This window comes from Saccoglossus kowalevskii, chromosome 5, assembly GCF_978046115.1.
Source record: "Saccoglossus kowalevskii chromosome 5, keSacKowa6.1, whole genome shotgun sequence".
Taxonomy (NCBI): domain Eukaryota; kingdom Metazoa; phylum Hemichordata; class Enteropneusta; family Harrimaniidae; genus Saccoglossus; species Saccoglossus kowalevskii.
In genome coordinates, this window is record NC_140645.1 from 31,037,160 (window position 1) to 31,064,290 (window position 27,131).

A 27,131-nucleotide genomic window follows, 5' to 3' on the forward strand; every position below is an offset into this window, starting at 1 on the left:
GTCAAACTTCGGTCAACATACACTTGATGTCAGCATCGCCGCGCAGCAAGTTTCGCAAAGAAGTACTTGAAGTTCAATTGCACCCCAAAATGATGTCACTGATCACTCAGTTGCCGCATCGTGTGTTGTGTCATGTCATGTCCATGATGCACCCCGTTTCGACTTTGGCTTGCTTTTCCTTCTTAGTGCATGTTTTGTTCACGTAAAATGCGATCTCTCACCAACGTGTTAAAACACTTTGAATTTATACGTTGAATGTTTATATTTGGTCAACGCGAAACATTTTTTCTAAACATTTTCTGAGACCATTTTTTATCAGCGCAGGGTTATTTTTCAGACAAGATGGGCTTTGGTCCACATTTTTCTAAAAAAAAATCAAATCCTCCATAAGATCTCCCGGGCGGGGTATCGGCCGAATCCGGTAGTGCTGACTTAGAGCTAACTGATTATAACAAATCCGATAACGGTACACACTCCATAAGCTGAGAGTAATGCAAACATATCTGTACTTGAAGGCATGTATATCCCGTAAGTAAATATATGCTGTCATGAATTCCCGCCCTATGTTTTGAGAACAGATTGTACTGTTGACGCTGTTCAACATAACAAAGGGACTTGAATAAATTAATTGCGCGGTACGCCATCTTGCTTAATTTAGCACCCACTTTCGACGAAACTGCTAAGTTTTGTCACGTTTTAGGAAACAACCAACCAATTTTTCACGATCTAACATACCACGCATATCAGATACTTGTATATTTACAAAGTATGATCGAAATGGTCGACATTTTGTCATTAATTTGCTGTTTATCTGTGGCCATATTCGAAAAAAAAGTGTTATTAAGTTTTTACGGAAAGTAATTTTTGACTATCATAACTATTGAAGATGTCATTTTTCAACACTTTTCTCTACGCTAACGATGTATAAATTACACAATCTATTCGCCATAAAATGGGCTAAAATATGATGTCTCGTGGAAGTTTATGTGAGCCGTTGACGTTGAGTTACGGCCTTGGGAACAGGAATACGTTCGTAAAATTAAGTCCATAAAGTTCAACAGGCTTTATCTTCAGAACTATGGGACACATACAAATTTCGAGACGCATTCTCAAAGATCATTATCTTATAAAGCAACAGAGAAAAGATCAGAAACATAGAAAAAAGGAACACCGAAAAATGGCCAATGCCGCAAAAAAACTCTCCGTTTAGGAGGTTAACGGGAACGATCGTAACTTAATCTCCTGAGCAAATATCAAGACGAAACATATATGATCGTATTCTGGTATATCTCAGCTTTCTGAAAACATATACATTGTCATAACTGCATGCTTAGTAACTGGTGTGGAAAGTCCTAAAGTCCATTAAACTATAAATTATGTTTCCCCTCTCGCTACCTTAATCGTAGTCATATTCTGATTTCCAGTGTAATTTACATGATACTGACCAAAAGTGCGACCTCCAGATAAAAGATATCAAATGATTATAAAGGTCAATTAATTTACCAATTCAAGTTTATTCGGTGGTATGGCAAGTATATTGTATATTAATTTTACGAACATTATATTTGTCATTTTACTTACTAGTAAAATAACAGATGTAGCTCTATCGATGCTATAACTGTATTATGTCTGTATTATTTCCCTTTTAAATTGAGTAAAATGTATTAATATGTAAAATAAAACAGACATGATTCTAATCCTTACATGTAAGTCCACGTATGGCATGGCTATTACCTCTACAACGAGTTTCATCATCTTATCGCTATAAACATTAAATGAGTGATGTATGAATGTATATTTCAATGAATTCGAGATCAAACAGCGCCATCGGCGGTGAATTCAATTTATTTACCAAACCTGTGTACTGTATCGCCATTAATCATACGATATTTACAAATGATATTCGAAAATAATGGTATGTTCATGATTCACTTTATTTATTCCCGTGATACCTTTTGAAAGAAGGTTTAATAGTTCACAGAATTAGTTCACGGACATCATTGATAAGTTGATTCATCGATTGATTGGTTAGTTGCTTGTTTGAGTGTCGATCGATTGATAGAATAACAATTTAATGCAATGAAATACTTATATGTTGTCACATACCTATTGTATACACATTGTTGACATTTATACTGAAGAATACATGTGACATATAATGACACCAAAACCCTGACCGTGACTCAGCATCCAGGGGTATCATTACTACAGCGACTTTCATTTGCTTAATATTTCCTTCATTTTCCTTCTGGCGTTGACTTTTACGGCTCCCGACTGTGGATGAGCCTTGTTGTGAAAATAATGAGAAATTACTTCATTGTGACCCACATAATTTTCAAAATACCTTGGCAACAGATTCAAAGAAAACTTTAAAATGTAGAAAATACCAATGTTATTTTACGGCAGACGTTTTATTCTGCAGAACATATTAAATAAATTATATTATTATACATATCTAACGCCATAAGTTACGGCGTTCCGTCATTTTGCAATATTTTACGGGGTATTTTTATCTTATCATAAAAGGAAATTCGAATTCCAAATATGGAATGATTATCTGCGTAAGCGTCCTCTAATAATAAAAAACAAACATGGCTGGCACCAGGGTTTGACCTAAATTCACACATGAAGTTCGCTTATTCTGTTCTAAACTTTTTGGATTTCGACATTCCCATGATGTATCCTTGGAAGGAAAATGTATAATAATAAAGTTATTACGAGGATACCTCATAGCCGGTCGTTCGATACTGACGCTGTACTGTCTGCGTGCACATTTTGAGGTATTCTCTTAATAATCTCATATTCTTTAACTTTAAAAAAAAATATTTATTCAGCAGTGAATCTTTCCAGCCCACCTATGTTTACATACACACATTTTTAGTATGTTCAGTGGCAGCAAAATTTAATAAGCTGGCTGGCGGACTTTTCATGAATAAAAAGTCGATCACCATTTAAAGGCAATTTACTGCAAGTTATGGTGCTCTCGCTGTCAATCGAAAATAAATACTAAATATATGCGCAAGTTTGAGTAAGGCAAGTTTGTCAATGGCAGTACCCATCTAAAGAAAGATTTTATATTTTGTATTTTCATGATGTAATCTAATTTATTAAATTGACACATGAATGTTGCATCTGTGTCACGTGGATTTTTAATTAGTGTGAATTATGAGCTCTCGTGAAATATATTTTTACTTTTTGAAAACTTCTACTACGTACTTAATACATCAAAAACTATCACTATGAACATATAAGCAATCAAATATCAGTGTAATTGCTATCACATAAATTAGTGTTAAGGTAACACATTATTAACAGTGTTATATTTATACTGTAATATAAATATACTGTACATTGATTATACTGATTTTAAAACAATTTGCAATTTGGTCCACCAACTTCTTTCAAGAGTTGGTAGCCCTGGTACCTACCACCTTATTTGTGGGAAGTTATAACACTGCAATGAACCTATTTGTCATTGGTAATACATTTTGTATTTCATTGAATTACATTTTCAATCAGTCAATAAACAACACACATGGTATATATTAGCTCCACCATGTGTTAACATACTGACTGTATGGTATTTATACTTATACAAATCTTTGTCCATCAAACAAAAGTATGATGTTTACTTATAGATACTGATGGCGGCAACTCTGATGCTAACGGTAGTTAACTATATGTCTTGTTTTGAAGTTCTTTACTAAAACCGAAAACTCAAACATAAATAACATTAGTGTTTTCGAGTTGCCGTGTATGGTATCACAGCGTACGTTCGGGAGTTAGTCAAGTGAAAGTGAAACTTTTACCAAACCTCGCCCCCAAAAGTAGCCGCTAAGAGAAGTAGTAATGGTACGATAACTATCGTTAATTTTGTCAATTTAACAAAAAGGAACGTATAGTCACACGAACTCCGATCGAAGGGTTCAGTAACAATCGTGGTTCAAGGGTCATGAACCAGGAAGTCATTCATGTTAGATTGCTCGGATATGAAGAGGAAGTACTCTTAGTTAGTGTACTGCTGTAATGCTGTCATTACTTCTACCACAGTATGAATGATTACATCACAGTGGTAGTATGTGTTTTTCTGTGGAGTGAAGGTAAGATCCCGATATACAATTTGTACATAATGCATGTGTCATGTGTAGTTGGAAAGGGGTGCGTAAAGTAGTCTTTGTGCATTATGACCAGGTTACTGAGCAGTGACAGGTAGGTAGAATTAATAAGGTCATGTATATCGATGTAACATTAAGGCTATTAAGTGGCCTCGCTTTTATTTATTGCAGAGCCAATACAAGTTAATTGAACTGATGAAACTCAAATATAACAGTGAACAATTAATCACACATTGGTTATGGCGTTCTATCGAACACTCAATAAAATATTGAGATTGCATTATGATATAGCAATCTAATCCAACCACAAGTATGACCTCACGTACTGTAAAATATTCATAGTACTCCAGTGACTACACAGATAGAAAGGTCAATTGCAGCATGGAATTCATAAAATTAATTGAACTGCAAGAATCCAAGCTGCTTTTGATTTTGAACAAGACCTCGAGTGTTTACAAAATACTGACAAAAACTATGGCATGTATAGTTGCAAGTGCACGACAACGAGATTAATTTCTCACACCACTGAAGAAGCAATACAAATCGGCAGTCGCATGCATTTCAAGTGCACAGCGCTGAACATATGTTAATTTACATAAATACAAGTAAGTTATTGAACGCTTTGTCATTTGCTCACGAATAATTCAAGGCATAAAATTGCCATTGTCATGAACTTCCCAATCTCTGTTTACCCAGACAATTATATCGGAAATATAAATGCGCAGTCGTTAGAAGCTCTACCTGCTGTAGTTGATGTTGTTATTTTGGAATCCTTTGCCAACATTATTGAATTGAGGGAGAAGTCTATCACCCAGTTAACTCCAGCTGTTGCACTTTGATAAAGGCTGCTCAGTTCTAGTCAAGGTGCAATATATGATTTACAACAATGGTAAAATATGCCGTAGTAATATAGCAAATACATTTATCTGTAACATATGAATTCAAATGTAAATATTCTGTAAATAATTTTCTCTTTCTCTTTTATCATGAAGACAAAGAGACAGCTTTGGATTTACACAATAATGCATTAAATCATGTCTTGCAACTGCCATCGTTGCAAACGGTTTTATTACTTTTATCTCGGTTGTATTATTGTTACACGGACAAGATTAAATAAACTTAGACACTCTAGCGAAGTTTGAGTTTATTATATATTATTGGTGTTTAATATAATTTGTTATTATCTAAACCTAACGGTATCAATCTTTTTATTAATTATCAGATCATTATTATATTCAGCATATTATCATCATCGCCATTTGTAATATCATATGTTGGTATTTCACATATTTGATATGATAACATGACATACTTTCATGTATTTTATTTAGTGTCATCTGCACCAACATGGCGAGATATACCAAGGAACTCAGCAGTTGAATTATACACATCTGTGGAGTTATTATGTGGACTAGACAACTTAACACCAAATTTATTGCCAGGATGGAGACAGACATCCGTGGATCCAACAAGAATAGTTTCACAAGGTCCTCTAGTCATAGGATGTGACACATGTTCTATTACTGGTGACCAGAATATCGGACAATACCATCTTACCATTAATCCAGTTAAACGTAGTGATGCCGGAGAGTGGCAATGTAGGGTGGCAGATGCAATACCACAGTATTATTCTGCATATATTACAATTGTTGGTATGTATAGACGATGCATATATGAAATTAGGTATTAGGGTTGTAACCCACTCAAAATGAGTCCGGCCAGTCAAATAATTTCTCATCTGATAATCTATAAGTGTATCAGAGAGCATTGTTTTTTTGTATAATCGCTGGATTTAATATGAAGAATAAGTGCATTGCAATATCAAAAGCTTCCTTTGACTAAGAACATGATACATGATTATGATAAGTACAATATTAAAGTGTCAACATATTTTTAATATTCCAAACGCGTCTTAGCGCGTCCTATTCACTTGTGTATACTATGAATGCCGTTCTTTTTACTTTCGTTGTGACCGGTTTATCGGCTGCAGCTAAATAAATAAGTAATTCCCCGACCCGTCAATGTATTTACTCTTATAGAGACATATTGGCAACATTTTAACTAAATTGTGGGCGAGTTATTGTGTATATTAACAGTAAATTGACAAGCCGGAGTGACGGTTCAGTGTCAAATTCATTCAAGGAAATGAAGCCACAATTGTTTGCACACATTGGCACAGAACAGTACCTAAAACCACATAGTGGCTGTCCTGCTAAAATATAAAAATGTGAGCCGCAGAGTGAGTGGCTTTTAAAAACAGGTCACTGGACTATTTGGATGCTGCATAATACATCATGCAGGTATCCATTTATCGCCATTGGTTTTTGATATTTAAATAGGATATGTTAATTTACAAGCGTCTCATTCATATGAGTGAGACCTAATTTTACGGTTTCATATACCTGGTTTCCTTTGATGATAGGATATAAATACCAACTAAAATGTGATCATTGTGAATGATGGTTTTTTGGTTGATTCTTGCAAGCAGTTAGAGATTGTGACATCACTAATCAGCTTAATCTATGAGAGTTGGTCCGAAAAATATTATATTTGGTCATATGATATCAACATACAGTAGCTGTCTTCTAAAGATTAAGTAAAAACGTACCTAAACAAATTTGAACCACAATTGAACCATGAAGGTCATAAAACCAGCACACACTGACAGATTTTACTCTTTTCCAAATATACAGTCTATGTTCTTCAATGGTCATTGTACGTCTGGAATGCACGTGAAATGTTATACCAATCAGCTTGATATGCACCACACCACTCCAACCAGTACCCATCATTACATCACTACAGTAGTAGGTATCAGACACATAACAATGTACTGATACTGGTAAAACTGATAAATCCTAATCATATAATCTATTTATTTATGATATCTTAGAACCAGTATCCATCATTACGTCACCATGTGATCAGACAGTAATAGTAGGTACTGGATCAGTCACATTACAATGTACAGATACTGGCAAACCTGATAAATCCTAATCATATATTCTATTTATTTATGATAACTTAGAACCAGCAAATATCATTACACCACCATCTGACCAGACAGTAAATGAAGATGGATCTGTAACATTTGAGTGTACAGCTACTGGTGTACCTGATGTTACATATACATGGCAGAAAGACAGCACTGATATTGATATAGGTGGTAGATATGCAGTGACTGATGGATCATTGACAATATCCAATATTGTGAAATCTGACTATGGTACATGCACTTGTATTGCTGACAATGGTGTTGGATCTGGTGACTCAAAATCAGCCGTTCTGACAGTTATTTGTGAGTAATTAGTACAGTAATTTGCTAGTTATTATTATATTGTGTTATTAAACCATGCCAATGTTGATATACAGACTAGTCGACCCGAAGAAAGCATTGTTGTACAATGCAAACTGCACTGGGACCTAATTAGAACGCAATATAACGACACATTTCCAGTTAAATGAAAAATGTAATGCAATTCACCCATATATATATATCATACACAACTTGTCATAGAATTACCGTGATGGAATAAATAGAAGCAATGAACATCGTTATACGACGTCAACAAATCTTGAAATACTGCACAAAATTCAAATTTTCAGCATATACATTGCGGCGACTAAGGTGGTGTTGTTCGATTAGTATCTCTCGGTTACAAGAATTCATATAGAATATAACTTTATTATTGTATTGCAATGTTCAATAATAATAATAATAATAATAATAATAATAATAAGAATAAGAATAAGAATAATAAGAATAATAAGAATAATACAAATCTGACAGGTGTGTGTGTAAGACATGGTGTCCTAATGGCACAATGCATTATTCTAGCATTACCCAGGTCCAATCAAACACATTCACATGCGGATCTTAACCAAGATTCCCACAAAGTAGCGTTCTTTAGTAAATAAATTTAGGCCGCCAGATGAATCAGCTTTCTTATGCCACACCATAGGGCAGAGGGGAGGACCATATTTAATGATCACCCCATAGTTGGGTTTGAACAGTTAGCGTTCGGAGTTAACAGTAAATCCAGGCATACAGACTACCAAAACTTGTCCTTGGCTATCATTTTTCAAAATTAGTAGCCCAACGGACTACTAGAAATTTACAAAATATTAATACTTAAATTTTTGAATAATCCCATTTGTTTCCAAATTATGGATGTGTAACACAAATTGAGCAAAATTATAATTTATTTATTCCTATTGACACTTTTCTTTAAGCTTCCAGTTAATATATAATCTGATAGAATACCCAATATTATTTTGGTTGCCCCATCAAACTTACAATCAATTTGTTATTTTCGAGCCCTGATTTGACCATATTATATGTTATAATATTTATATATAATAAGCTTTAATTACTATACCATGTAATTCCGAAATCAAATTCTATATAAATATGTGTGCACACTGTTATAAATGACATGGTAATATGTACAACTATATAAATTGTGGTGTGTTGCTATGTTTACACAATCGTAGTTATTTGTATGTTAGTTAATTAATTTTCACTACAAACATTGGAGATAAAGCGGCGTATTTTGAAAATTATGTTGGTGTACTCAATGTGTTCAGAATATTGCAAGCTTTTACTCAAAACTTTGTCAATAAATAGAGGCACTTACAGTTGTACTCTTATTTGGGTGTAGCATCTAGTTTCATATGACATATGTTTACATCTTTAATGAATTATTATGAGATTGATAAGCAACTACTTATCAATTTTCTAAATCGTTATTAGTGTGTAATGACAAATCATATCAATATGATATAGTGTCAATCATACATATCGATCCACATTATGTGACAAACAAAACTGGTAATGTACAAAACGGTCGACGTCATTTAGGAAGCATTACTACATCAAAACTCAAGATACAACATGAAAATTCTTGTATGTTGGAGGACCAGGGATGTGTATACCTACAATGTATAATAGTTTAAATAATCTAATATTTTATATAGAATTTGGTGAAACAAACTAATGTGTAGTATCCGAACCTTGTGTAGTCTCCGAAACACCAAATGGTCATTACTTATCTCAATACCTGAAATATCACAATACGTTATTTGAATGCACAATTTTCCATTTTTGTAAATAAATAATGAACATAACACTAATGATCTAGCCCTGATAACGATTTGGTCACCAAACAAATTACAGGAACAATAATTAAATAGATGACAACGACGATAAACAAAACGATTAATTTCAGACAATATTATTTTCATTCAAAAAGTGCAAAACACAGAAAAATAAATAGACCATTGTATCATGATATGATGGTGAATGACTCACTTCTATAAAGTAAATTTAAAATGCAACGGTAATTAAGTTCGACTGTTTATAGAAGTGTTGTGTCAAAATGGGCGTATGCAGATCATAACAATATGATTTGAAAGTGTCAGTCCATAATAGAGCATGACATGTATATGGTAAAATAATATATTAAAATAATTATCAATTTATAGCAATTATTTATCCACATAAAGGAATCGAGACAAAATAAAAGATGCGTAATATGTGTGCGTACGCGCGCCTGTCCGTGTGCGCGTTCGCTTGTGTTCATGCGTGTCTAAACAAAGTTGCGACAACTTCCATTCAACTTTACATCGATCAAGTGATGACACTACTAACTAAGTGAAAACTCCCACTATTTTTCATTACATACAATAATATTCAATCGTTTTTAACTCACGCTGCGTAGCTTAGGGCTAGTGAAGGGGGTAGGTATTGTACAATTTATATTTACTAACCCGAAGCTTCGCAAGCATTTTTATGTTAAGTCACACGATTTGTGATGTTATTTCTAGCATTTTTATTTAATTAAATTTGCAAAGCAATTCCATGTTTAATTGCAATAATGTCCAAATCTCAGCTCTATGTAGAGTCACACAATGCAACTATACTAACTATGTTAATGCAATGTGTGTCGTGACAACCTTTGTGAGACTTTTATATGTGTGTTCTAATTTTTTTCGCAGGACAACTTAACAAATTAAGTTCGTGCTTACGTATTACCTGATTTGCATGAATTACCCAATTTACAATTTAATTCCACATATACCTTGAGTCAGGGCTCATACCACTAATTGAATTTCCATAGACGACAATGTTAACATATGACGAGATTGCTATATGAAAATTGCATATATGAAGTTGGAAACATGGCTCAAAAATGGGAAATCAACATGCCAGTAATCAACCACTTGAAAAAAAATGTCATTGGTTGATTAGTGGCATGAGACCATCAGATTTCAATGGCAAAAATATGACTACTGTATCGGATGTATGTATGGTAAAGTGACCTCAATATATGAGAGTCACATCTGTCGTAGAACCAGTTGCGGTAAATGTTAACGAGTGCACTGTCAATAGTCCGCCGGCAAATGTGTCATTAGATATGAATAATTACTCCACACAATGAATTCCAAGTCATCAGTATCGTGATGTTATCAAAGCTTTATGGAGTAAGACGAAGATACGTTTTTTTTAAAATACGAAACAGTCATACGATCAACGTCCTATTATACCGCGTATCACATTGTAGTACGTAACGTTGATTTCGCCGCTAATCTAGGTATCGTCAACATCTACATATCAGTCACTCGTCGAGTCAAGAGTTAAATGGCAAGCATGTAAAATAAGTGCAATTAAACTCATTATAATGTATCCAGAACAGGATTGAAACTCATATTTGTTTGTCAATCTGTGGATGTAATCACTGTTAAAGCGAACCTAAATGCGGCCTTAATTTATAGTTGTGTATATTCTAAACTGTATTCGAAATAATATTGCAGTGGTTTAATTTTGTTTTAATTATAACTGTAGCTTGGATAGGCATTTGAAGTGCTTGCCATGGAGGCCATTCATGGAGGGGAATAATTAACGAACGAACATATTTAACATCCGGGTACTTTTCAAAGCTATGACGTTTTAGTATCTGATTGCACTCGTATACGCCATTGTACATAGCCGTTCATGCTGCCAAGCGTTGTGTACTATTAGTATAAACTCAACTTTTATATGCACAATGTGCTTTTTAAAACTTGGGTTAGAGCCTTATGCGTTTGAACCACAATATTCTGAGAGTGAAAGCCCAATTGCGTTAAAGTACCGTACTTCCCCGATCGTAAGCCCCTCCCGAGTATGAAGCCCATCCCTATGTTTTTACTTGGTATTTATCGAGTTGAGGGCATTCACGATTATAAGCCCAGAGTGTTTTTACTGGGCGTCGACGATATTCTTTAAAATATGCGTGTAAAAGGTGTGTTTCATTTCATAATAATCGTGATTGGCATGTTAGTTTGGTTCATGCTTTTAGTTTTATGAGAAAACTCGCATTAATTTCAAGTTCAGAGTGCATGGCGAACGTACACAACGTGATTCGCATCGTTTCTATTCTGTAATTTACTCAGGATGAACATCATGTTGCAATTCTGGAATAATCCTATTTCTTTGAGTAGTAGCCTTCGAAAAGCCAAAAAATGTGATCGTCAAGGCGTGTACCTGGTTATTGGGCATGGTTTATCTTGAAAGGCCTAGGGTTTGAACGATGAGACATGTTGGCGACCGAGAAAGGTGTTTAAATTCTTCCTCCACACTCAGTTTACCCACGGTTACTAATAACCGTCATTTATATTTCGGAAATTGCGAATCGCCAGTTTTTAGGGAAAAAAAATCATCGTTTTTTCGTTGCAATCAGTGCTACAGATCGCATTTTAACATTGCGGTAATTCACTTCCGCATTGCGCTAAAAAATCATCGTCAATAATCGGAAAATTTCATCATTACGACACATCATTTTGATTGGTTAATGAAAGACATGACCTGTTATGTCAAAGGAAGTTGTTCCAGGTCAAATCGTGCTGAAAAACCTCATGGTGGAAAATTGTTTTGCGTCGAGAGTTTGCGTACGATCGAAAACATACCAAAACGAAAATAATGATAAATGCCTTCGTCCACTGTTTCCTCACAGACCCAACCCATTATTTCACCGTAAATTCAGACGGTATGTAAATCGTATTGTAATGAAATGTGTGTGTTTTTTATTAACATGTTTGTTTCTTCATTGTAAGTGTCGTTCAAATCAATGACGCATTTTTTTTTCAAAAATAAGTATTATTTTCCCGAGCCCGGCTTTTTCTGAGTTGGTCCTCGAGTACAAGCTCATCCCTTACTTTTCCTTTACGTGTTCATGCCTTCAGGCTTATGATCAGGGATGTACGGTATACTGTGACGATTCAGATCAGTTCAGTGTGAGTGATGAGAGTATATAGTCGACGATGCCCCTTGTTCGGATGAAAGTTTTATTTCAAATTACACGGAAGTCTGTGAACAATCTGCTTGGTGTTCCTGTGACACTTGTCCCATGATTTGCCAGTGCAGCCCCGTGAATACATGGACGAAAATGTTTCCACCACCACCCTACGAACTCACGATTGCATACTCCAGCATCCATACTTTGAATAATTTGCACGCCGCACAGTGCAGTACTGGAAACAGCATTTATTAGACAGTTAGACAAAAAACAAAACAAAATGCCTGTCTCGATCAATCGAGACATCCATAATGTTTGTATGTTGATATGCTTGTAAATAACATTAACGTAAAAGTCGAAACAACCTAGACTAGAAGGCAATTCACCAGTCTAGCCAGCTATGGCTCCCTATGTTGCTTATATTTAATCAGATACTATTTCGTCATCATGCTTTGTTACCTTACCTGTTTATACCTCATGAGGGCGTTTTTTTATGGCAAGATGGCGCAAACGGACGTCCTTCGCAGGTTTATGGTTTCTCATATTTAAATCATCATAACTCTGAAGATAATCATTTTTTTTTTTTTTTCAAATTTATAATCAATATACCTAACTTGATAAATACAAACACCAAAATAGGCTCTATTTAGTTCCCCTTTAAATAAAATCAATTACGTTTCGAGAATGCTGTATAATTCAGAGCCAGCAGCAATGCAACTTTCAGCTGTCTTCTGTGTTTGTTCTCAATGACCTATTGTATAGGCAAGTTCACTGGTATTTATAATGCTACAATATAATAACAATAGTGAACCTAAGCACACAGTGTGCTCCATATATGTGCTTGGCTATCTCGCACAAATTCTTCTTGTAAATTCAGTTGTTGAGTTGTTCAATATTATTAATTTATTATTATTATCACATTTCTCAAATTCTATATTATGTATACACATGCATCTCTTCCAAATGGAATTTCGGTTGGAAACATAACACATTTTATAATGGTAAAATTAAAAAATAGGCAGTTTCAGAACGCAAAACAAAATGAAAAACAGCAATTAAATGTGCCTCTGCTTGTGTCCTTTCTTTTTGTGACCTTGTCTCTACTTTTAATCTGTCAAGAAACCGAGAAACAATTTGATACACAATAAAATGATCACATGCGCTTGCCAGGCGACCGGTAACAATTACCGCCCATGCATACTAAGAGAAACCCCTGATCGGGACCTACACATTTTCTTTTAAAATGTATACCAAATGAGTAAATATCACATAGTGTTAAAGAGACGCTTTTGAACATTTTGAATGTTTATCTAAGACAATGATGGTTTCTTGTTACTGATAAGTCACCCTCTCTCCTAAACTTTGTTTGAATTATTTTATTTTCAGTTAAACCTGATAGTACTAGTTTGTCTGGCTATACTGGTGCTGTTACCGGTGGTAGCAATATACTGTTAACCTGTACAACAACAACTAGTAACCCATCAGCTACTATACTGTGGTACAGGAATAATATTAGGATATATGATAACGATGATAATATCAATATTGGGACTCTAACTGAAACTAATGGTGACTACAATGGCAAGATATCAGAACAACAAATAACAATAACAACAAGAGCTGAAGATAACCAAGCAGAGTATAAATGTAAAGCAAGGAATTCACAAGTCACTGGAGATGTTAATTCAAATATTGTACTCATTACAGTGTACTGTGAGTATAATCCTTTAATTTGCTTTAAATTAACTAAGGAAAAATTAGTATGTTTTCTACTAAATGGACAAGCAACTGGTAGCAAATGCGGTTTAAACCATACTAATACATTGTAATTTTGAAAACGCTAATAACCGGGCCAATAGTCCATTGAACTACAAAACTAGTGATGCACGTTCAAAGATATATCGCACACCCATCGATCATGAAACTATTTCTATGTAATAATATTGATTATTCACTGAAAAAATGTTTTATGTAAGCACATATACTCAAATATGATACAATTGTGTCAATACTATCTAGCAATACTCGAAGCATGGGATATGATATCAAAAGTAATGTCAAAATGACAAAGCGTATATGCACGTCTCATTCTATTTTGTATTTATGTAATATTAATGAGAGCCATTATGTCAAAAAATGGGAAACTCTCACTTTTTTCTTCTGAGCACAACAAGGAATGTTTTACAAATTTATATATGAATATAAATTGTATTTTCATAGGATGCTGGTCGATTGAATGAGATAATACGGTTTAACATCCGTAAAGCAAGAAGTTATATCTAGGATTGACATTTGTATTCTACATTTGTGTTAAATTTGAATTAAAAAGTACCAGTATATATATGAGTACATGTAATACTCTGGCTTCCAAACGTCAGACATTGGGGTCCTGATTTCACTTGTTTATTAACATCAACAGCAAAAAACAACCAATAGAGTGACGGCCTGCACAAACGTATGAAAAGGACCAATAATTGGCCCATTCACATTCTATTTTTTTCAGTTAAACCTGATAGTGCTAGTTTGTCTGGCTATACTGGTGCTGTTACCAGTGGTAGTAATATATTGTTAACCTGTACAACAGCAACTAGTAACCCATCAGCTACTATACTGTGGTACAGGAATAATAATATAATAGATGATAACAATGATAATATCAATATTGGGTCTCTAACTGAAACTAATGGTGACTACAATGGCAAGATATCAGAACAACAAATAACAATAACAACAAGAGCTGAAGATAACCAAGCAGAGTATAAGTGTAAAGCAAGGAATTCACAAGTCACTGGAGATGTTAATTCAAATATTTTTACCATTACAGTGCACTGTGAGTAATAAATTAATTTATTTTCACAATTTCATTTTCAATTAATAAAAACAAAAAAACACAATTACTGTGGTGATAATACAATTTTTCAGTCTGCTCTCTAAGCCGGTGTCTATGACAAAAATGTTCTGCCTTTCTGAGGTATCTGGGAAATAAACAGAAGTGACTAAACCACATTGTTTCGAAATGTAATGGCACACAATGGGTTTATTATTGACTGCATCCTAAGCTTTATTAATAAATGTTGTCTTGCATGCATTTCATCAACACATTCAAAATAGTTTTAAAAGTGTTTTGTAAAAAATATTCAACTTATTGCCTTTTACTTGAGGTCACATTTTTCTAAGCATCCATTTATCAACTGCAATACTTGTATGCAAATAAGTAAACACCAATAGTTACAGTGATATTTAAATTTACTTAATTATATTATATTTTTATTTGGTAAAAAAAAGATGACCCAGCCTCGATTGGTAAAAAACATATAAACTGTATCCAGAATTGTTTAAATTACCTAGCTAACTATTGTGAAAAATGGAGCTTTGTTGAGTACATAAAGAAAACAAAAATGATGGTTTTTAATACTTGCAACAGAATTCTAAAAAAAATCATATTTTCTCAATTAATAACCAAAATATTACAGCAGTGGGTGAATTATGTTATTTAGGCAGTATATTTACACCAAGTGGAAAATTTAAATCAAATTTATTAGTGTTAAAAATGGTGTCCCCTTCACTGTGTTTAAATTTATTCGACCAACTAATTTTACCAATTTTAATGTTTGGGGAGAAATCTTGGCTTGTGATTTAGTAAAAGATGACAATGACCTAGAACAAACCTGTAATCAATGTTATCATTACAGACTTGGTGTAAGTAAATCGGTATTAAAAGAGAACTTGGCAGAATGCCAATAGGAATAATGGCATCAACATTGGCAACTAAGTATTGGTTCAGGCTAAATAACTTACCCAATAACCATACATTTCAATGTGCTCTCGATGAAGCAGTTAGTAGTAATTCTAGCTGGAAAAAACATATAACAAATATAAGGGGCCACAATGATTTTAAAACAATAAAATAAAATTAAGAAGTGAATAACGTTGATCATAACTCAAATGTTGTTAAAATAAAAATCACAACAGAATATAACAAATATGCAAACAAGGCTTAAATTCTCCTGACAGTAAAAATTGTAATGATGGCAATAAAATGATAACATATAAATTGCAATTGTTTAAATTGTATTTTAGAATAGAAACATACCTAACCGAAATAACAAACTTCAGCCGTTGGAGAATTGTTGTACAATTTTGAAATTGAAAGAGGTAGACAACGAGGACAAACAATTCATGCGAAAGAACGATTTTGTAAAAAAATGTCATACAAATTCAGTTATGAACGAATGCCATTTCTTCTTAGATTGTGAATTTTTCGATAAAGAAAGATTTGAGCTGTTTCAAGAATTAGGAGTTAAAAATAAACTAAATAAACAGACAATTTCATTAAAATAATGACGTGCTATATACCCTAAGCAAAGTTTCAAAATAAGGCAAAACAGAAAGCATGTATATGAATGCTATCACCGCTACATTAGGAGAATCATGTAATTAACAATATTTTTTCCTATTAAGCTTTTAATATCTCTTACTTTTAATTTCATCTTATCATAGTTCGGCTGCTGTATTTTTTTATGATTTGTATTTTATATTATTTACCATACTGCGCCCTCTGGTGGCATAGTAGTGTAATAAAGTTATTATTATCATTATATTACACCAGTATTTCAATTGCATGAATATGACGTTGTGATTTGTTTGATTGCATATTCTAATTATGCAAGTTATAGTTAAATAAACTATGTACCATGTTTAATATGTTTAGAAGTCCAAAGTCCAAAAGTGCACTCTCAGTCGGGGGAAATCAGCTAAAATATCATTTCGCGAAACGTACATAGAGCGTAGTAAAGAACATCTTCGGAATATTAGGTTAAAATTACGCAAACGGTGGCTTTCGCATGCAAGCAGAAATGATTCAAAATGGCTAACTAAAGGCTATTTTATTTTGTACAGTTTTTGTCTGAATTTTGTCCATGATGGATTCTATGTTGGTACTAAAGGTCAAAGCATATATTTATGTACATTAAATTCAACAGTACCTCAACAGCCCTGCAATTGGTTAAACTTAAGTAACAATAGTCTTGTCCTTGTTTGCCCTGTTAGCCAGCTTATTGTTGTATTATGTTAATTGTTTGTTGACATGAAATACAAATGATTACATTGTGGCAAATGATTATTGTTCTAATTACTTGAATGTAGCAAAATGTTAAATCTCCAATGTTGTGGTGCAACCCTATAAAATGCAGATCCGCTATTTAGGAGTAATTATTAAACATATTTCACTGTAGGGTCATAAGTTACACTATAAACTATACCATATCTTATTTTTTCAAACGTATCAACAGTTTGTTCTAAGAAAGTGCAAAGTCAATTCTAAGCATCTCACTAGAGGCGATGATGATGTATTTGCATATAGTTATGATCATATGTAAACAGATACAAACTTCATAATTAAGTACATATGCATGTTGTAAAATTGTTTAGAATTGTATGTAGCCGTCATTGTTTCAAAGTTATTATATTATTAATAAAAATAATTATCGTTTTAGAAACCATGTATTATTTTATATGGGAGTATATACTAAAATGTGTATATGATAATCACAATTGACAGTTATAAAGAGCAAAGACAATTTACGTTATGCTATCAAGATAAAAATTAGATTTAACTGAGTGGGCCTCCTAAGCAAAAAAGCGTCTCTCGCGACTAATAATTATAAACCAATTTTGGCTTTGAATAATTGCATTGTAATTGTTTGAAATAAGATCATAATTTGTTGAAATCATACGTATTTTTGCGTTAGATATATACTTGCTTGGATTGATTGGATTTTTATTGTATTATGGGAGATTGCTAATATGTGTACTATACTTTATCTTATTTACTTGCTCGGATGATGTCATCAAAATTGAGATGACATTTATAGCAATATATGTATTCTATTTTCCAGATAAACCATTTGTTGTGAATGTATTACACAATCAGTGGTCGGTTACCAGTCAAGGAACTGTAGGAAAACTACGATGCGATATTGAAAGCAACCCACTTTCCTCCGTAATATGGTATGATTCGAATAATCAACCAGTTAAAATTGACAGTAGAGTCAGCATCGAAACAGTGTCACGTGGATTCTTATATGAAAGCATATTGACAATACGGGATACAATGATAAGTGACTATGGTAGTTATTCCTGTTTTGCAGGAAATTATCTTGGCAACATAACATTTATTGTTACGTTTAAAGATAAAAGTAAGTATTGTATTTTTTCATATGTAAATGTACAACAACAATCAAATAATTTATCTATGTAGCTTGTATTATCAACCCTTTGGGTTTGTTCATATTAATGATAATATTACTAGATTAATCCCTCATTTACTATGCGCAACTTTTTTGTTTTTGAAATGAACTGACAAATATACAACGCAATTCACATATAGGTGTTCCAGATGCACCAAAGTCCATTGTACCACTCACTCGATTCTATGACAGTCTGTTGGTTACTATAATTCCCGGATATGACGGTGGAGATACAAATACAACATATTTTATTCAATATCGTACCCCGAGAAATGCATCGTTCATCGAATTGAAAACTGGTATCTCAGAGACAACGAATAGTACAATAGAAATACTAAAATTAGAGCCGTCAACACCATATGAATGTAGAGCATATGCTGCCAACGCAATTGGTATAGGACCATATAGTAATAGTATTATAATCAGAACATTGGGTAAGTTTTAGGGAAACAAAGTAATTCAAGTCGGTCACTATAAACTACCGTGTCAAACTCAGTTAAATGTTTGACCTAAAACACTGTCAAGTTTTTAGTGTGATTGGTGAAATGGGAATAAATGGTATAAAGTACATATCACAGGTTGAACTGGTGAATGCATTATCCTATATCAGTACCAGGCTTCTGGTAAACTTACATAATTTACAATTATTTTGTGAATTTATTTAGAATGACGCAAATATGACAAAACCACAGAAACACTAATATGACGAAATAGCAAATTCTCATATTTACATCTAAGTATTATTGTTTCAATAACTCAATCGCAACTGATACTATTTTTAGATGAGCCAATTGTGGAACTGGATCATGATACTGGAATACTGAGCTGGTCACGTCACGAGAACGAGACATATACATGTGCGAAAATAGAAACACGTCTCGTGGATGTCACATGGGATGTTATAGTGAAATGTATCGATAGAAATATACTTGAATACAAAGTGAATGATACAAATAGAGAATACAGAATTACATATTGCACTGAAGATGGGATTTGTGAAAGTCGTCAATTCTCTGCATTAACAAAGAGTATTAGTTATGGTAATATATTCCAGTTCAGCTAAATTATATATCCGTTATTACAATGTACCGAATTACACGGTAAGATTCTCCACTCCTGTACACAAGTTAGAAATGTTTGAAATATGCTCAAACTGATTGCCATAAAACATGCATGTACCGGTTGAATCTACCGTATTGCGAGAGCTTCTATGTGTTTCTTTATTTGTTCTCCTTGCATCTAACTGGCGTAGACTAATTCGACAGAAACAGTATATTTTCCACTGAGAAACTGTGTCTACGGACATAATGATAATTGAATCTCCGGTATTCCTCACTCTTGTGACGTCACATTGGTCTCGTGACTGCCCGTACAGCAGTATCCTTCCGAGCAGCACGGCCGCTATTTCGAAATAGTCCGTCCGCGATGACGTCTCACTCGTGTGAAATACCACGGAATTACATATACGTATTGACTGTCTCTGTATTAGCGGCATCGAGCATTCTCTTACAATTGTCAACACAAATGTTCTAAACGCATTTGAACAGTATACACATTATATGTCATTTCAGGTTGTATCTCTGGTTCATGTAGTGTCGGTATTATTGTTGGGATACTCACAACTTTGCTGGTTACTACTATAATTTCTGTTGTGATTAGTTATGTATTACATAAACGTCGATTGAACGAAGAAAAAAGACGATCTGTGAGTAACATAAATATTTCGTTTTCAAAATGAAACGTTGAAAATAATTTTTCTCGGCATTATTACTGATTGATATAATTTTAACATATTATTTTTAACAGGATGACGTAGATGATCAAGAGTATACTGGACTTTCAGAAATCTCGAGGGAAAAAGACCACATGTATGAAATAGCAGAGAAAAAGGTAAAGTAAATCAGATTACTATCATGACGATTTGAACACCTTATTACTCTATACTACTGAGATGTTATAGTAATATTGACCCGGGGTAATGTTGATACAAATTTGTCAACCCGAAAGTAGCATTGTTAACCAAGGCGTAGCCGAGGCAAATATTAATATTTACCGGGGCTGGTGTCAATATCTGTATTATGGTGAATAAAAGACTCATATTGTAACGCTGTATTATAATATATCTCCTGCCCAAGTTTTCAATTGCAACATCCAGAATTTTCTCCATTCCCAAGTAGCTGTTTCATCACACTTGCAATAGTTTGTATGTATTTATATTGCATAATTCTTCTCTAAATTACTGTCACATTTGTGAAGGCACCAACTAGCTATGAGCGACATTTCAGAGGTCCCGATATTTACACATGACATGAGCGCACACAAACTCAGACCTAAATAAAACGTAATATAACAAATATTCCCTTAAATGAACAGTTCAGGTTAATGAAACCCACGTGTATGTACGATACAACAACAAGTGATTAATTTATCTCGATGAAATAAATAAAAACCACTACACGTCGGTACACGATGTCAACAAATCCCGGAATGCCGGGCAAAGTTTAGGTAATCTGCGCTAGCTGCGTGCACTGTGTGTCGACTACGGTGGAAACGACCGATATACGTTATTTGATAACTATCAGATAACTCAAGTAATGCAATATATCTGGTTACAGTTGTTCGACCTGTTCACAAATTTCGTGTTTCGAGAATACGCCGACAAACGATAACGGTGAATCTTGTTCAATCATTACGTCTATGCATGCGTGGAAGCCTATTTTGATGTTTTTGACGTCTGAAAAATATGGAAATATCTCGACCGTCAAATGCACAAATCTGATTGGCTATTGGAAATAACATTATACTGTACTACCTCATTGTTTATATTGTATCCTGATAATGCCATTTACTTATATATTGACAGGATGTTGACAAAGATAGGGTTTATACATCACTCAACCCTGCTACCAGAGAAAAAGAATCTGAATATGAAATGCCACTCCCAAGATTAAATAAGGTATAAATATTATCTGAATATTATATCAACTAGTGCTATACTATTTCTTCATCCACTGTGAATATAAGTCCAGGGAATAACCAACCTACTATTTAATTTACAGGGCACTTCTGGAAATACTTAGTCTCAGAACAATCACATGAATCCGTGAAATAACAGTTCGAATACAAGTTTGTTCTCCCAATTCAGACACGAGGTGGTTTATAGACTGTCAGGTGGTTACTATATGATTGAGTTGTATTATGACGTTGTGATATGTTTTCACTTTCATCAGCACTTCAGATTAAGCAGATTATCACTACCAGAAGTTAAGGAAACTTGTATTAATGATTACGTTCACACAGTCCGAGTTGTTTTAATATAATTTGCATATCAAAGGTATTGAGGAAATTGACCCTTGTTGCCAGTTTCTACTCCATGCATAAATGACCTTTGTGACCTATATTGTATATTATCCCATAATGCGTGTTGTTCAATTGTTAGCGCCATTAGTATAGTAACACTTATTTTCGTAATAATTACGTTGAGAAAAAGTTGATAACATTAATAAAAACATTTCGCATATATCTGCAAAAAATATGTTGGTATACAATTCAGAGTCATGACAGTGCTAATGTAAACGAATATATGTGTCTTATATGTGTATGACAAACTAATAGACTGGCATATTTTTAACCACGTGTTTATATAGTTTGTTAATCAAGTCGATTCAGTACTTAAATCGTGGAGTACGTAATTGATGTTGACCTGACGTCAGCACATAAAGCTTGATAAAACACTAGAGAAGTCTGGAAAATGAACAGTTTAAGACATAATAGTAATAGATTTGTGTTTAAAGTGGTCTTGTAGTTATTAGGATCGTCTTGTTTCTATAACCATGCTAGTAAGTTGATGGATTTTGCTAAGCAGCTCTCGTCGTTTGTGGGTTTAAGTTGCATTCAAACTGCAAGAATTATCTCACTGACACCTGTTCGCATCTCACCTCTCCTAAAATACAATAAATTGATCATGAGTGATTACAGAAACAAAAAATGTGTTTGATTTGGTGATTGAACACTAGGACTTTTAGTGGGGGACAGCTCTATTGCTGCACTATTTCAGGATTCGTGTTTAACTGATTTTAAAATGTTAATAACATGGTAATAAGAATAATCATTGAAATGGATTACAATGTGAGAAAATCAGCTTCAATATTCGATGGCACAGTTTCCTTAGCTGATCATAGATGAGTACGAAGCTGGGCAATATTATTAGATAATAAAATTCGTTGATGAAATAACCAGACATACGTCTACCACTACCAGATAGATAACTACAAAATTATCGTATATCGGCGACACAGTATATCGCTGATTCACATGTTAAATGCTAAAATAATAATATTGGACTAAGTACATTTCTAAACTCAAATAAATTATAGTTGATAATTTCGCATTTGGAAAGGAACAAATGTATACTATCGACTGAAACCTACACATAATTGTGTATCCATGAGGTAGCGCCATGTTGGAATCATAGACCTTTAGTAATGTGAAAAAATTGAAGTGAATGGTCAAAAAAGGGTACACATTTAAGCTTAAGCACACTATGGTGGCAGTAGTCAACAATTTGCTCACACTGTGTCTGAATTGTGGAAATCTAATTTGCATATCAAAGGTATTGAGGACATGAACCTAAGTTGCCAGTATTTACTTCAAACACAATTGACCCCTGTGTTGACCTGTATTGTGTAGAACATACCAAGGTATTCAGCGGCTGTTGAGCTTCAATACCCCCCCCCCAAACGTCAGGGCGGTACAACAGTTTTATTTCATATTATGTGATGTTATGTCATTACGTCAAATTGATATATCATGACATTATGTGGGTTTACTATTATTTAATGTTAATTCTTTATTATATGATGTTGATGTGTGATTACGTAGTGAAGATGTGTGACCTCTTATGTTCATGTTATAATGTCGTAATATCGACATTATACAAATGTTCACCCCAAGCCGAGGTTGACAATGGGCTGTGAGGGTCCCTAAAACTGTATGTTCAAAGCTGTTTGGGTGAACATTGTAATATTATAGTGAATAAATCGTAATATGAAAATTGTGGAACTCAATCATGGCAATCACCCGGGTCATCCTCGTAGAGCTGAGACATGTATGAGCTCTAATATACAAGTCGAAATAATATTCATGGTAGCGTTGATAAACCTAATTCCAGCAGCTTCAGCCAGACGAGAAATTGATTTTTACAAACACATGCGGTGCCATCCTGTGGGCAACTACACGCTACACTGCGTTCCATTTCGTAATAGAACACTGACACGAGCATCACACGGGGATGCACACTTCCAACAAATACACTGTACAAAAATGTGATTTATATCCCTGCACTTAAACTGAACCACTTCTGGTCATTTTGCTCTGTTTGTGGGAGATAGACGACAATAACACAAATGAGATGGAATGAAAGGCCAAGTATTCTTGACATTTATTGAAAAATGAGAGGCTTGTAAACCTTAAAAAATCCCTCGCCAGTTTCCTCAAACTGAAAGATTACAACAGAAAAACCTCCAAGGAGGTCAAAGGTCAAAGGTCAACTGGCGAGGAAAACTTTCAAAACAATAAATCAGTGAAAATTAAGCACAAATTAATCTCCCACAAGGGTGTGGGCCCCAGAAACGCCCACACCTACCTGCGCCATAATTACAATGGAGGTGCACGGGGTGGTGGAGGGCGACTAAAATTGTAGAAGAAACAAACTGCAAGCCGGAAAGTTGACGGTGTAGTTCAAAAGAGGTTGATCAATGTTGCTGCCCCACCTCTATGGCACAATTAAACAAGAATGCACCAGCCATAGAGAGCGCTCTTCAACTGGTATTAAAATACAATTGCATGTATATAAATCTGATTATCTGTCTATAATCTATGCTATACAGTCAAAACTCACAAAATATGTATCAAAATCCAACAAAACGGTGCCGTCAAAGGTAAGTCCACGACTCTCAGGATTTTTAAGCCCCTTTCACAATTTGCGCCTCACTCGTGCGATTTTTTTTTTCGAAAATATTTTTTCCGTCCTGTTGTAGAAGTTTTGTCTTTGAGTCGCAAGCAATATATAAAATCCAGACATTTGGGATGAAAGCTCAGGAGTTCTCGAGCTTATATTGGGGGTGAAAAAAGAATCGTACAACGTTGCAAAGGGGGCAAGACAGGTCTTCCAATAGTCTTAGGGTGGTACAACGGACCCGTACGACAGGACGCATCATCGTACGACATGAAAATACTCGTCCAACACTCGTTCGGTGTCTTACGAGTGCGTGCAAAGTCGCACAACACTCGTACTGCCTGCCGTGCAATTATTTTTCATCGCGTCAGTCGCTCAAAATATTGGAGCAGCACGGTATTTTTCCCGACCGAGATGCCACCATTTTGTCGCATCTGGATCGTACAATAAGTGGTACAACGGCTACAACGAGTCGTACAACGGGAACAATTTCGAGTCGCAAGCCGTTGTAGTCTGTTTGGCACCAATTGTGAAAGGGACTTAAGGTAGACGAACTGCGCAACGTACGACAAGAGCGACTAAAAAAATCACACGAAATCGCTACAAACTCCTAGTTTTCACTCCAATAAATAGTGAACGCAAACCTGGCAACTTAATCAGTTAATTAATAATGCCACATATCGTGTTCACTTGACAAGTTACTTGCGTAAATCAGATAAATTCAGGAGAAAGGTACCCGGATGAAGGTAGACATACGAATATGGCTGCAGGTCGACACACGAATATGTCTACCTACATTGCGCGAATCTGATTGGCTGTCATGGTCATGGGATATAATAAAAAGTCATATCTACACAACGTAATTTTATATCTGCACCATGTAATGTCACATAAATATAACATATCATATATCCATCATATAATGTCATATACACATCACGTACATACAAATATACTTACATCAAGTAATTTAATATCGTATGATGCTATATTACGTTGTGTTGCAAATTCGCAATTACACAATGTCATATCTACATAACATAACATAACATAACATAACATAGCATAACATGACATAACATGACATAACATAACATAACATAACATAACATAACATAATGTTATGCCTACATTGCGTAACATGCCATATACACACCACATAATGATGTATTTTTATCATATAATGTCACACTGTCTTAATGTAATGTTATATCTACACCATTTAATATCTGCAACCGTGATACCACATTTATATCAGTTAATGTAAGTATTATAGTTAGAATATTCACAACTTTATTGGTTATAATAACAGCTATTGTGAATAGATTTACATGATTGTAATACGAGTCCGTTCAGAACGAAGTGTTATTATGGGATATTTTAAAATTTAATATAAGAAAATTTACTATTCAGTGAACGGAACGCAAGTCTGAAATTGAAATTGATCCAAACCTTCAACTGTTTCAAAAAGCTAGATCTGATCTTAATAGGCATTATGAATACATTACACAGGGTGCTATTCCAGAGCTCTATGGGTCGAGAAAGGGGAAACAAGTACAAAGTATTGCCCGACCTTTAGAGAGTCATTGATCCGGATGGGTTGATTAAGCAAAATTTTGAAGATGTCCTAGGGGTACTTAATTCATTTTATAAAAATCTTTATCAATTAAATCCGACAACTGAAAGCAATTATCATAATGTTTTTACCAATAATATTCAATATATAGGCAAGTGAAAGCACTATAAAAGTTTATAAAATCCCGGTAACAATGGCCATCCAGTATAATTCTATGTTTCTTTCTGGCCTTATGTTAAAAAATTTGTTGTCGATTCATTAAATTAGGCATATGAACAAGAGCAACGTTCTACTTCCCAAAGCATCATCAGCCTTATTGAAAAAAGGGGTCAGATAAACAGTACAATAAAAACTGCCATCCGATTTTGCCTTTAAATGTGGATGCTAAAATCGGTTCAGGTTGCATCTTCAAACGACTGGAGACAATTTTGCCAAATGTTATTCATTGTACTCAGCCTGCTTTCATCCAAGAAAGGGATATCTCCGATTGTATACAAATAATTCAGGAAATTCTACTCTATAGTGATGAAAATAAATTGCCGGGAATAATGATGGCGACTGATTTTCAAAAGGCCTTTGATTCTCTGGAATGGGACTATTTAATTAACTGTCTAAAAGCATACAATTTAGGTATCTCGTTGATAAATTGAGTTAAAACATATTACACTAATATAGAATGTTCAATCATTATTCATGGCTATACCACAGTTTTTCTTGAAGTGGAATAGGGGGTACGACAGGGTGACCGCCTATTACCAGCACTATTCATATTAGCCCTAGAAATATTAATTGCTGATACCCGTATAAACGGTTTTAAGATAAAAAATGAAGGGTTAAAAATGAGGCTTTCTCTGACGATGATTTTTTTGACAAGGAGCATTCATTTGTGCATTTATTTGACCTCCTAAATAGCTTTTATAGCATATCTTAACATTATATGGCAACATACTAAGAGCCTTGCAC

General features: G+C 34.2%; 2 protein-coding genes across 2 annotated transcripts; both read left to right on the forward strand.

Moving 5' to 3' along the window:
• Positions 1-5,418: 5,418 nt before the first annotated feature.
• LOC102805504 (limbic system-associated membrane protein-like) lies at positions 5,419-15,226 on the forward strand. Its single transcript, XM_006814747.3, has 4 exons — positions 5,419-5,767; positions 7,144-7,413; positions 13,775-14,101; positions 14,892-15,226. Exons 1-4 carry the CDS (start codon positions 5,419-5,421, stop codon positions 15,224-15,226), a joined length of 1,281 nt encoding a protein of 426 aa, XP_006814810.3.
• Positions 15,227-19,181: 3,955 nt separating this feature from the next.
• LOC144355054 (uncharacterized) lies at positions 19,182-22,169 on the forward strand. Its single transcript, XM_085498915.1, has 6 exons — positions 19,182-19,194; positions 19,419-19,676; positions 20,208-20,341; positions 20,443-20,526; positions 21,500-21,592; positions 21,696-22,169. Exons 1-6 carry the CDS (start codon positions 19,182-19,184, stop codon positions 21,714-21,716), a joined length of 603 nt encoding a protein of 200 aa, XP_085355041.1. The 3' UTR covers positions 21,717-22,169.
• Positions 22,170-27,131: the final 4,962 nt, after the last annotated feature.

Coding starts and splice junctions, on each gene's coding strand:
- LOC144355054 (XM_085498915.1), top strand. Junction 19,677..20,207: donor AACAAAGAGTATTAGTTATG/GTAATATATTCC, acceptor ATGTCATTTCAG/GTTGTATCTCTGGTTCATGT. Junction 20,342..20,442: donor ACGAAGAAAAAAGACGATCT/GTGAGTAACATA, acceptor TATTTTTAACAG/GATGACGTAGATGATCAAGA.
- LOC102805504 (XM_006814747.3), top strand. CDS start 5,419: ATGACATACTTTCATGTATTTTATTTAGTGTCATCTGCACCAACATGG. Junction 7,414..13,774: donor AGCCGTTCTGACAGTTATTT/GTGAGTAATTAG, acceptor TTTTATTTTCAG/TTAAACCTGATAGTACTAGT. Junction 14,102..14,891: donor TGTACTCATTACAGTGTACT/GTGAGTATAATC, acceptor TATTTTTTTCAG/TTAAACCTGATAGTGCTAGT.